General features: G+C 42.4%; 1 protein-coding gene across 1 annotated transcript in view; it reads left to right on the top strand.

Moving 5' to 3' along the window:
- The window catches only part of TUSC3 (tumor suppressor candidate 3), a 168,723-nt gene that overhangs the window by 84,604 nt on the left and 71,398 nt on the right, over nt 1-12,721 (top strand). Inside the window, exon 6 of the mRNA XM_056855197.1 lies at nt 5,792-5,881. Coding sequence (XP_056711175.1) covers nt 5,792-5,881 — 90 coding nt within the window. The remainder of the gene's footprint in view (nt 1-5,791; nt 5,882-12,721) is intronic.

The raw sequence follows: 12,721 nt of genomic DNA, 5'->3' as shown, positions 1-12,721 counted from the left end.
TACATGATACTGTTTAATGTGTCGCAAGACTCTTTGGAGTTCAGGTAGACACAATAACACATCTTTACTTTTATTGTCATTAGGATCATTGATGGTCAGAAAACAATAACATATCCTTTCACCCTTCATTTTCTAGACCATTTGAAAGCCCATAATGCATTTGGGACACTCGGGCAGCATATTTACAGAAAGCTTACAGTTTCCTACCCCTCTTGAAGGCCATGCAGAGCTGGGAAGATGGAAAGGAGTCATTTTAGCATTCTTCTCCCCCCCCCCAATCATAATCAGCAAGTGCAGCTAAAGGGTTTGACAAATTGCCTGTTGAAGCAGCTTTCCTATCTTGAATTCCTCCATAGTGGTATCTTCAAAGATAAGACTTGTGTTGGTGGTGATTTGTTGCTGGCTTTTAAAATTCTCTCATTATTCATACAAAATCATTTCTCTCGTTCGGAAGTATCTGACTGCTAAGCAGCCTTAAAAGTTTTGTTAGATAATTGTTTTTTCTTTCTTTAAAAAAATCTGCCTTTTAAAGCCACCCAGCTCCTGCCTTCTATTCCCTTCATTCCCATTAACACTTTTTATAGGCCATGAAATGCTAATCTATAGTGCGTAGACTGGTTTCTTATGGAAAGTAATTCTAAGATGCTGCCTTTACAGAGCCAAATACCTAAAGTGGAAAGAAGGTTTTTTTTTTTAAAAAAAAATTATCTTAATTTGCAGGGCAGAATAGATGAGACAGTGGCAGACCTGCGTGTCATAACTGAGACGTCACTGATTTCCCAAAAGAAACAGGAAAGAGACAACTTAAAGTGAAACGTGAACGTATACAAACTCCCCTGTCCCTCTCCCCCTCCCCCGGGCTTTTTCATGACTGCTTTTATCCTGGGGAGTTTCTACCAGTCTCAAAGCATAGAAGAAAAATGGGGGAGAGAAGTCGAAGAGGAAAATAGTTGTAAAGAAGCAGAATTCCTGGGTGGATGGGAGGAATGCGGGTAAAGAGAATAGGATGCTCTTTAAATTCCACACAGCTGCACATAGGGCATTGCCATGACCTGCCTTTTGTGACTTACATTGAGTCATTGTACGTTCTGGTCTGTTCCTGTCATTTCTCCTGAGCATTAATTGGCTTGTCACGCCAAGATGTAAATAATTCCAAAGTTCATGCAGGGCCTTGCACGAGACCAGAAGACCACTTCCATCTTTTGAACAATTTTTGTGTCATTGCATTCATGTGTTGGAACTCCCTCAAGGTATCATATTTGCCATGGGACTTGGGAGGTAGCATGGGAGGTGTTGCCATTCACCAAACAAACAAAAATAAAATGGGTTTTTTTAAAATAGTTCCACTTTTTTTGTGTGGCCCTAGTCTCCATTTTGATCTTCTCATTTACCCAATCCTCGCTTGCTTCTGTCACCAAATGACCTTTAAGATTGTACTGGTGATATCTTAGTTGAATGGTTGTACTTTTTTTTCATACGTACTCTGCTGTGCCTAGGAGAGTTGTTGGTCAAAACTTTGTTCAGCTTTGTAAAAATTGCCTTCTTAAAAACAGACAAAATGCATTTGAGGCTAAACATGTTGACCCAATAAGGAGCAGCATCTGCAGAGCCCCCTTCCCCCAGTGGGAGAGTCTCATGAAATGCATTGCGGCTGAAAGTTTGTTTTTTTTTAAAAAAAGAAGAGGAAGAAGCCTGTAGGGGGACTTTGCTTCCCTTAATTCTTAAACTGAGAAGACAGGCCATCTTAAAAATGCAGCAGATTTGTTCTTAGCTGCGCAGCTTTGCAGATGGTCTCAGGAAGGGTCAGCTTAACTCCTGTTAATGTATCCATCCTCCATGCGGATATGTCTAAGATGTATTGAAAGGAGCCCTCCTTGTCCAAATTTTTTTTTTAAAAAAATAAGGAAGGCTTCATGGTAAAAATCTGTGGAGGTATAGTGAGTGGGTAGACTATTAGACTTGGAGATCTTGCATTCAAGTTGCTATTCAGCTGTGTGGTTCTGAAGTTTAACCAGTCATTATCTCGCGAAACCTACCTAGGGAAGGTTTAGGTAGTTACCAGAAAATCTGGTACCTTAGAATGCGGACATTTATCCTATTGTAGGATTACATTAGGACAGCCTTATATGAAAGCTTAATTCCTTGGAAGAGGACATAAATATAATGTTCAATGTGAGCAAAATCTTTGCTGTTAACATAATGCAGAAGCATTATCCACTTTTAGTCTTCTAATAACACCTCAGTGAGCACTAATTCAGTGGCATTCAGAAAATTCTAGTTTTCTTTTAAACTTCCCTTGCTAAATTTTAATCATGGCACAACTAATCAAAACTACACAAATATTATGCATAAGCTATATGTTCCCAAATAGGAATGAGGGGTTGTTTTTCTTCTTTGCATAGTAGAATGTAGGGCGCTAGCCAAATGTTATCATGTTATCAAGTAGATTGATGACCTCACAGTGAAACCTAAGATAGCTCTAAGGAGCCAATACTATGGATGGGGAAGTTCACTCGAATATCCTAGGAAATGTTTTTATTATTTTTTCTCCAAAAATAAAACAACTCACAGTTTTCAACTTTGAAAAAGCAAGAGCAGCTTGGGAGAAAGTGAAAAGAACACATGAACACATGAAACTGCCTTATATTGACTCAGACCCTTAGTCCATCAAAGTCAGTATTGTCTACTCAGACCGGCAGCGGCTTTCCAGGGTCTCAGGTAGAGGTCTTTCACATCATCTCCTTGCCTAGTCCCTTTAACAGGAGATGCTAGGGATTGAACCTAGGACCTTCTGCATTCCAAGCAGAGGCTCTACAATCTGGGCCACTCTCCCAGAACCTGTGCCCATAATCATCCAGGGAGCAGGAGTCCTGTAGTGGCTTGAAACTCCCTTTGCCCCCACAGGCCATCTACAAATTCAAATGACCTATTAACACAGCCCATTAGCTACCTACTATTTAGATGTTAGCCTGTTGATTATGAGCAGGTGGTACTTAAAGCAGTGAAGAAGACAACCTGCTCTGGTCCTCCATGAAATATTTCATGCAGGCTGTCATGCAGTAGGTGTGCAGCTGTCAAATCCACCCTTAACAGTATTCGTGTCAATCAGTAGTCGGTTTGTGCTTCGAAGCTTTCCGCGGCCTCAAAAGGCTGCAGGCTTCAAGACGCATGCGGCTCCCTGCTGGACCTGGGATTAGCATATGTCTGTCTTTTAGGTTCACTAAGCCAGAGAGTGGGGAGCACAATTCATTAATTTGAATTTGGGCATAAAGATAAAGCAGCAGCTTAAGTCCCTTCCAGTGTATTCTCTTACCTGTGGTATGAGGGATGTGGGTGGGCAGGCGCTGCCAATAAGTAGATAATTACAGAATTGATAAGAGGAGCTTCACCATCCTTCTGCAGGAAAGTGAGGGTTTCCATCTCCTAGGACTGAATAGTTACTGAGTTGTGTAAGGTAAGGAAAATCTTTTTTTCCTCTTCACAAGTTTGACTCTCCATGCCTCATTTTCCCACTGAACTGCTGTGCCAGGCAGGGTACAAATAGTACAGATGCACAGTTGTGATAGGAGAGGGATGAGAAAACATGGTTTAGGTTACAGGGAAGGCTGTAGGTTGGATCCAACCAGCTTTCCTGGTTGCTGAAACAGGGAGGAAGTGGTTGTCTTCGACCGCCAAGAAGGCTATGTTGGGGGTCGTGGGACTTGCATGAATAAAAACCATGTGAGATGGGACTTGTAATAAGGAAGGGCACTTGGTGAGATTGAGTGAAAAAGCTGGTTGGATCCAACCTTATGTTTAGGAATAGGGTTGCCGACCTCCAGGTACCAGCTGGAGATCTCCTTCTATTACAATGGTCGATAGAGAGCAGTTGACCTAGAGAAAATGGCTGTATAATAAGTCTACTCAGAACTCTTGTGGAACAGATAGGTATTTAGATAGTTAGTTCCATGTCGCATACATGGCTACACTTGTGAATGTTACCCTTCGTGGGAATTGAACTATATCCAGCACTTTGTAATTTATTATAAAGATGTGCAATATAAGAGGAAAATGCTTGAAGGACTGATGAAGAATTCAAATTGTCAAGAATTTGAAACGGCCGTATCCTCCATGAAGTTAATCCTCCTGAATTAATATTTATTACCTCTACTTACCTGCTTACCTGCATGGAATGAATACAGAAGACTGTTGAGCATATCTTGAGAGAAACTGCACCTTTTATTGAACTTTTTCCACTCACCACCATCCTAGAGATGATTTTGTGTATGTGTGTTACAACTGTATGAATGGTTCTTTTTATATATTTATGAAGTGCGTATTGTATTAGACACTGTAGCATATAAATATTTGTTTGCACTTATAAGTATTCTTCGCTCCTGTACTGAACCTCCAGGTGGTGGCTGGAGATCTCCCACTATTACAACTGATCTCCAGGCGACAGAGATCAGTTCCCCTGGAGAAAATGGCCTCTTTGGCAATTGGACTTTATGGCATTGAAGTCCCTCCCCTCTCCAAACCCCGCCCTCTCTAGGCTCCACCCCAAATATCTCCAGGTATTTCCCGACCTGGGGCTGTCAACCCTAGAGGAGGGGGAGGTATTTGCAAAACGAAAGCTATGAATCTGAACCCTCAGATACCCAAAATAGACAAAGAGGAATTCCTAGAATCTAGTCCAAGCCCAACTATACTAATCTAACACCTTTGCCATTGCAAGTTGTTTGGGTCAGAATACCTAAGTCAAATTTGAGTTAACGTAGATATGAAATAATACAGGAATTATTGATAGCTGTCAGAGTGGCATTCATTAATAAGAGGCAAAAAAAATTATTCCATTTTTGCTAGGACGATTAGTCACATTCCAGACACTTAGGATATTACATAATACACTAACATCATTTGCTGCTGTGAAAGAAAACAAAAATAAGTTTCTAACAAATTAGATTTCGTTTTGTTGCTTTTTATGAAAACCCATACAGCTTGTTTTCTTGTTCTTAAATGTGTATGCATGCAATGCCTTCAATTAAATAATGGTCCAAGGCATCAGACAACAACAAAACGAAAGACCAAGTCTACTCATTATGCAAATACTCATCCAGGCCCTCTCTGCCTTTCCATATACAGTCCAGCCACTTGGTGGGCATTTCTCTAATTAAAGTGTTTGTGCTTCAGTGATTGGTTGCAAATAATTTGTTTGTTGATTTGCATTATGTATGTGCTCCACCAGCCAGTACACATTTGCAAATCCACGGACTTCATAGATTTTTACCACTCTAACTCTTCAGTTGGCAGTTGAAAATGTCATATTTGTTTTCTTTCCACCAAAGCCAGTGACCAATATCTTCTAGAGCCAGCATAGCATATTAGACAAATATTCCCATGTAGACCTTGCCTGAGATTTTTTCCATGTTGGTTGTCAGAGGTTCAGTTCAGGATAAGAAGTATTAAGTCAACCTAAAACGTGGTTGATAGAAATACTCTGGGTATTCATAAAAAGTATAGACTGCAATCCTTTCTTTATAGTAGACATGAAACACCGGAGAGACCTCTCAAAGCTTTTCCTCTGGCTGGTCTTTTCTGAAGTTTGGACAGATCACAACTGACCTGCACCTTTCTGTTTTCTTTCTCCCTCTTGCCCTTGCTTATCATGGCTATAAAATAACTGCCATCCTAACTCCAGGAATTTCAGAAATGTTTCTGTTAAGGATCGATTCCCTGATCATGTAACCCTCTGAGCTTTTCTTGTTTCTTCCCTTTTATAACAATGTCTTATCTCTTTCTTTCTTTTTTACAGTGTGTTGTGTTTGCTATGACTTCTGGCCAAATGTGGAATCATATTCGTGGCCCCCCGTATGCTCATAAAAATCCTCAGAATGGGCAAGTGGTAAGTGCTCTTGTTGTACCAGTGTACAAAATGAACAATATTACCATGGAGGCCTATCAATCCAAGTTGTGGAGGAATCGAGTATGAAAATATGTGAATGTTATTTATCTTAAGGGACCGTTTTTCAAGAGTCTGTTGCCCAATGTATGCTGCTGGTAGCACATAAATGTAATGGAGCTCTCCTGTAAAAATGTGCCTTGCACTTAAGCCAATGCTTGATGTGTTAATGGAATTCATCATAATGAAGTTAGATGACTGCTGATTTTCTTCCTTCTTAGTAGATGAGAAACGTGTGTGTTCTTGGTGGTTTTCTGTTCTCTCTATGGGTCCTTCAGTGCAAAACTTCTACTGACTGTGTAATGGCACTAGGCTTCATACAAGTGCAAGCAACCTCTACAGTACCACCTCTAGCCTGAAATAGGTCACAAGCTGATCAGAATGCAACTTAGCTTCCAATAGAGGTGTCTTGCATAAAGTTTGGCTATGGTACTGAGGAGACTAATTGGCCCGTAGTTTTGGGGGTCGGTAATAGACTTTTTTTTGTGTATCGGAACAACAGCCACCTCCCATCCTCTAGGTAATCTTCCCGTTTTATCAATAAGTGTAAAGAGTTTGGCTAGTGTTAGAATCCATCATTCCTCATTACTTTTAATTAAAGTACCCATCCACCCACTGTGCTGAAGTTCCTACCACTTTCTCATTGCTAGTTAATGGAGAACAATTGGCTTAGTTGTGCAAGAGGAAATCCATTCTTAGTTTTCTTTGTCTCATATCTTAATTAGAGTAAGGGGGGGAAAGAGATGGACTGAATTTGATGACCGATCTGCTTGGTGACAGGAGGACACGAGCTGATTGATGGCATAAAATGACATATTTGATCTGGCAGCTGTGTTACGCAGAACTCAGACTAAGGAAGTAATAAATAACCATGTCACTAAAACACTGTGTTTAGAGCAGCACAGATTTTCTTCATTACTCCATTTCACTGTTTAATTTATGATGTCTCTTATGGAGAGTGACAGAAAGGTGAGTGATGGCAGAGAGCAGACACTGGTACTAACAATTAAATGAGCTCTTCATATGGGCTTTTCTTTTTTTATAATTATCAATTTTCGTATATTTTGTTTTGCCTCTCCTGCTTAGAGGAGGATAATAAGTGTCTATTTTATTGCTTTTTGCCTTTTTCTGTAAGCGCTTAAAGTGTGTTGTCAGTCTCCCCTCTCCCACCCCCAGTGACAGTTCCTGCCCTGTAACAGTTTCTTTTTGAAGAAATGAGTTGGCTGCAGGTACCGTTTACAATTAGCAAATTTCCCTAATCTCTCGAGAGGCGTACCAGTAGGATGAAGAGGCAGCATACATGTTTTTCTTCTAGTGAGAAAAGCAACCTGAATGACTTGGCACATTGAAAGGTCCCTGCTAATAGGCAAAGGGAACTAGCAATGACTGAAGTTTTAATTATCTTAATTATAGTAAGGATGAAGGGATGGATCTAATTTGATAATTGATCCACTTGGTAACAGGCGGATAGGAATTGACTTGAAGTTAGAGATGAGAAGGCTGGGGGTGGGGAACTGAAACTGTTGGGAGAAAAGAACTCTGGGCGCTTTCACATATCCTGAATATTGCACTTTCAATGTGCTTTAACAACTGTTTGCAAGTGGATTTTGCCGTTTCATACAATGAAATCCAGCTGCAGTGTGCATTGAAAGTGGATTGAAACTGCATTATTCAGGATGTGTTTTTAATGTAACAATGATAATACCTATGTATACTGTGAGGTTCACATTTTCAAGAATATTGTAAATTAAATGGAAAAATTATGTAATTAGGGCAATATGCCACAATGTGTCCATTGGTAATGTTTTATCAAAGTGTTCAGTGTTTTCAATGCTATAAAGTTTAACTTGATATCCAAATATGGTGGTATTTCTTCCTATGATGACTGTATGGGAGTGTTTCTGTCCAAATAATACACTCCTTTTGTTAAGTACAGAATTTGTTTTCTTCCTTTGACTTATTTTTTGCCATTTGAAAGGTAGAAAAAAATAAGATATATGTGCTAAGGTAGTATAGGATGGATATTTTTTTCTCATGGAAAACCAAGATATTTATATTTCTGAGACTCAACTAGTACAATTTTATCTAAGTTATAAATGGTGCATAGTAAGTTAAATCAGTAAAATAAGCTGGAGTTTAATAGGCAAAGCTGCATATATTTTAATTTTCCCCAGGTTTCCATTTCTTTCTGGGTCCCCCCTTGGGTTGGTGAATAAATTGCACTTGCAATGACTAGAATAGTATGTTCTTGAACAAATAGTCTTGAACAACTTGGCGGAGGACCAAAGGGCTTTCATGCATGCACTTCTATTCATGAGCTACTGACTTCTGAGAAAAAAGAATTCCTTGAACTATACTAAATTTCAAGAAACCCACAGTGCTCCCTCCCTCCATAAGCAACCTTGGCCAGGAGAGAAGGGGGAAAGCGTTCTTAGCCCATGACATCCATCTGTTTCCTGTGCAGGCACTTGCCTCCTTGGCTTCCTTAACCAAGAGGGATTGCCTGTTTTTACAGCATGCGTAGATGCGTTACAAGTTGTGCCCCACTTCAGGCACACAAGACACCGCTGGAGTTTTGGAGCCGAGTACCACTCTTGAGTTTTAGAGCCAGCGTGGTATAGTGGTTAAGAGTGGTGGAGTCTGATCTGCAGAACTGGCTTTGATTCCCCACTCCTCCACATGAGCAGCGGAGGCTAATCTGGTGAACTGGATTTGTTTCCCCACTCCTACACATGAAGCCAGCTGGGTGACCTGGGGCTAGTCACACTCTCTCACCCCCACCTACCTCACAGGGTGTCTGTTGTGGGGAGGGGAAGGGAAGGTGATTGTAAACCGGTTTGATTCTTCCTTAAGTAGGAGAGAAAGTCGGCATATAAAAACCAACTCTTCTTCTTCTTCCCTTGTACAGGGGTAGATTGGCCATTGACTTTATTGGGAAAACTCCCGGTGGGCTGCTCTCTTGGAGGACTGTCTGTCCCAGAGCCCGGCCTGTGCAGAAGGGCCAGCAAAAGGAGCATAACCATGCTTGTTCTGCTCCACTGGCCTGGGCATGTGGGGGCCAGAGGTGGAGCAAGGTAGTGCCTCCTTGCTCTCTAGCTAGCTTTTTGTCTCCTCCATCTGTCGATGTGGTGTGGGGAGCAGTCCAGCCCTATTCTTGGATTTGGTTAGATTGTCCATTCTTTGGCTGCTTGCACAGGGCATGTTTGCTGATTGTTACAAAACAAAACAAAATATTTCAATGGAATTAGCAGCACAGGCAGCATTGATATATATTGATGTTTAGTGAAGCAGGCAAAAGATCTCTTCATCTCTTGCCAGATAGGAACTTAAGAAGGGACAGTAGGGTGTCATTTTAAATCATGTCAAGAACAATATATCTGTGTGTTGAAATCAAAAATTGCAGTAGTATTGGTTAAAGATCTCCAAAAAAACCAGGATGGATGCTTTGACCAAACAGTGTTTTTATAGTAATGCCCTGCAGTCAGCCACGCTCCATAAGAGTGTGCTTTAGGCTATGGAAAATGTAAAGATGCCCCTCTGTAATAGCCAGAAAACTTGAGTCTGGGCTGCAAAATTTGGGGTTACGATGTCCTGAACAAACAAATGTGAGGGAGGGGAAAAGTATGGGTTGGGTCCTGTGGATCTCTTCCGTTAAGGGCAGTGTTTTCCTCCGGTACCCAGAACAGTCTGCCTATAGGAGTATCACGCCTCTTCTGACTCAAACAGGTACTTGGATTTCCTTACCCGCCACAGTATTTTACAAGGCAGATTTTGGTGAATTTTCCATTTTCGTTTGTTTCTTTTATAGAATTTATAGATTTTTAATGCAGTTGACTCAAAGAAGGGTCAATTTTAATGGAAATATTACTATTGAGTTCCATTAGTGTGGTCGGAAGAAAGTATGACCACAGCATGGAGAAACAATAACACAAAAGTGAACTTTTGAATGGAAGCAGAGTTGATGCAAAATTCCATAACAATCACATTTTGAAGGTCAGCCAAACAAACTGTTTACACTTATAGTCTGAACTGAAAGGTTACAGACTTTGGCAAAGTCATGATCCATCAGATGCATAACACATGGTGGTTTGCAGCCCTTCTGGGTCTATACTAAGCTATAAACCATAATCATAAGGGAATTTTACTAAGAGTAAGCCCCTTTGAATAACATGAGACCATGAAGGTTGTGTGCATACGAGTCCATGTGCACACACTTATGCAGAATAAAAAAGCAGTACACACATTTTTTTTAAAAAAAATAATACTGTCTATTTGGCCAGCCAGAAGTTAGTTTATCATATTGTCCAACTTGATAAAACTGTAAAATCTGTTACAAATTACAAAAACTGATTTAAAAAAAACTGGTATTAGTAAGATATACAAAATGAGTGCATGACACAAAAGTGGCTTGCCAATTTAAGATTACTAAAAATATAAAAGTATAAAAGAGTTGAACAGTTTTTTTCCACCTTATTTTTGCGTATTTTAATTACAATGGCACAGAATTTAGCAGTGTGGAGTGAAAGAGGAGGAATCTCCCCCATCAGAAGCTTCTTAGACATCTGGGAATCCACTGATCAGGGGATCAATAAGTCTAATACGAGCCCCATGATAAAATGGACAGCTGAACAATACATGTTCGATGGTTTCTATGTCACCTGTCCTACAAGGGCACAGCCTTTCAGATCTTGGGATCTTATATTTTCCATCTAAAACTGCTGATGGCAGGGCTTGGCATTGGGCTAAAGTGTAGGCTAATGAGTTCCAAATGGGAGAAGCAGTGCACACATAAAATGCTGTTATTTTGAAAATGTGGGAGTTCTGAAGGGTTAATTCAATTGCCAACACTGCAGCAGCATTATCCTGCCTGTGTTCCACAGCACCTAATATTTAGGCATGTTCCTCTCATCCTGGAGAGAATAGGTATGCATCATGACTAGTATCCAATTTTATTAGTAGCCATTGATAGCCCTATCCTCTATGAACATGCCCATTCCCCTCTTAAAGTCTTCCAAGTTGTTTGTTTGTTACTGTCACTGTTTGTTACCGTTAGAGCAGGATATTAATAAATGGTATTGCAGTTCTTAAAATGCTGTCACAGGTTAATAGTCAATATTTGCTTTTAGCTTCCATAAAAATTCCACAAAAAGCTACAGAACTCTTTGGACCTTGCTGGAGCCTCCTGGGTCTGGGCTACACTGAGAGAGTGGCACTTCAGTGTGGGGATGACTTGGCAGAAGGGTTGGCTTGATTTGCTCACGGAGCCCTCTCCTGTCCTCCTCCTTAGCTGCCACCTTTTAGACCTCAATGATGTGCAGCCACCCACCTCCTTAGCTTCCTGAGCCCTCTTTTATGGAGGCAGCCCCAGAACAACCTAGGCCCAGAACCCCACTCCATGACTCATTGCAGGGGACCACTGTCATTTTGAGGGAAAAGCCCATCTCCCTTAAATGGGCCTCCTGCTCCCTTCCATTTCATTGTGGAGATGCAGCCACCCTCAGCCTTTCCCATCAGGTGAAGTTGCTGTGGCCAATAGAGCTGGGGTCCATGCCCAGCCCAGGGGCCCTGCTGATACAATGGGACCCTTCAGGCTTTTGGTTGCCATGGCGGTTTGCAGGCCGTTTGCGCCTGGGCCCCTAACTGGGGGAAGACCGTCACTCAGCAAGGAGGCATCTGAGGGTCATGGCTGGCAAAGTTGAATCCAAGGCCACTGAGGTGGGATCCGGTTGGTAATACATTCTGAGTAATAGTTTTCCTTTAAAGGAATTGCAAAATTTGAGGGCCAGAACAGGCTCAGGGAATTGGCTGATCAAATTACCTGGTATTATGGGAAAAGCTAGCAAATTATTTGTTGGGGAGGGAGGAATAATAAACTGAAGAGTGAAACGAAGATTGTACTGGCATGGAAACTCTCCAAAGCCATTACCCATGGGAAGTCTCTGAACTTTTTCGGATGTGAAAAGTTTCATTTAACTAACACCTGCTCAATTGTATGACAAAATATTGTAGGGCGCTGGTGCTCAACCGTGCTGACCCCTTTCTCCTCCGGGACCCTGAAGGGCCGTGCCAGGGGAGCCTCCTCGGCCTCAGACCATTCCAAGGGAGAGTCAGAATCAACCTCTCCCTCGGATGCAGCCAGACTCTCCTGTTTCACCACAGGCTGGAGACTCAAGTCTGCCTCTCTCCTCCTCGGCCTCCGCCCCCCTGGCGTTTTGTAGGCCCTTCCTCCCAAACCCAGCCTCCCAAGTCCTTATCAGGATTGGGCAGCGCCGGCCCGCCCCCGTCCCAGGCATGCCCTGCCGCCTCTCAGCTGGGAGGTGGAGCTGTAACCAGCAAGCCACACGGTTTCGTTGGGAGAGACCTCTTCCCCTCGCTCCTGTCAGCTCCTGGCCCGGCCGACCCTGGGCTTGTCCGTTTCCCGTTGGGGTGTGAGGTAGGTGGTGTCGCGTCTCGCGGTTCCCCGTCCTTGCGGGCTGCTGGTCTGGCGTCCCTGGTCCCTTCCATGGCCAGCTCCTGTGGAGGAAACAAGTCGGGGTGGAAAGGGACCGTCGCCCGTCCTGCCCGATTCCTCGGTGTCCCTTTTCCCGCCACCCCATGTTGCAGCAATTCCTCCCTGTAGGGGAGGGGCCGCCAAATCTGAGCGGACCCCCTTAGGGTCCATCTCGTGACACACACCCCCTCTAGGCGAAGACATCTCCGTAACCCCTTCAAATACACGGGACATGTAATCGGCCAACAGGTGCCGGGCACCTGGACAGTGTTGTATGGAGAACTTGAAAGGTA

This window comes from Euleptes europaea, chromosome 9 (assembly GCF_029931775.1).
Source record: "Euleptes europaea isolate rEulEur1 chromosome 9, rEulEur1.hap1, whole genome shotgun sequence".
Taxonomy (NCBI): Eukaryota; Metazoa; Chordata; class Lepidosauria; order Squamata; family Sphaerodactylidae; genus Euleptes; species Euleptes europaea.
Note: the sequence above shows the minus strand (reverse complement) of the source record. Positions and strands in the feature narration are given on the sequence as shown.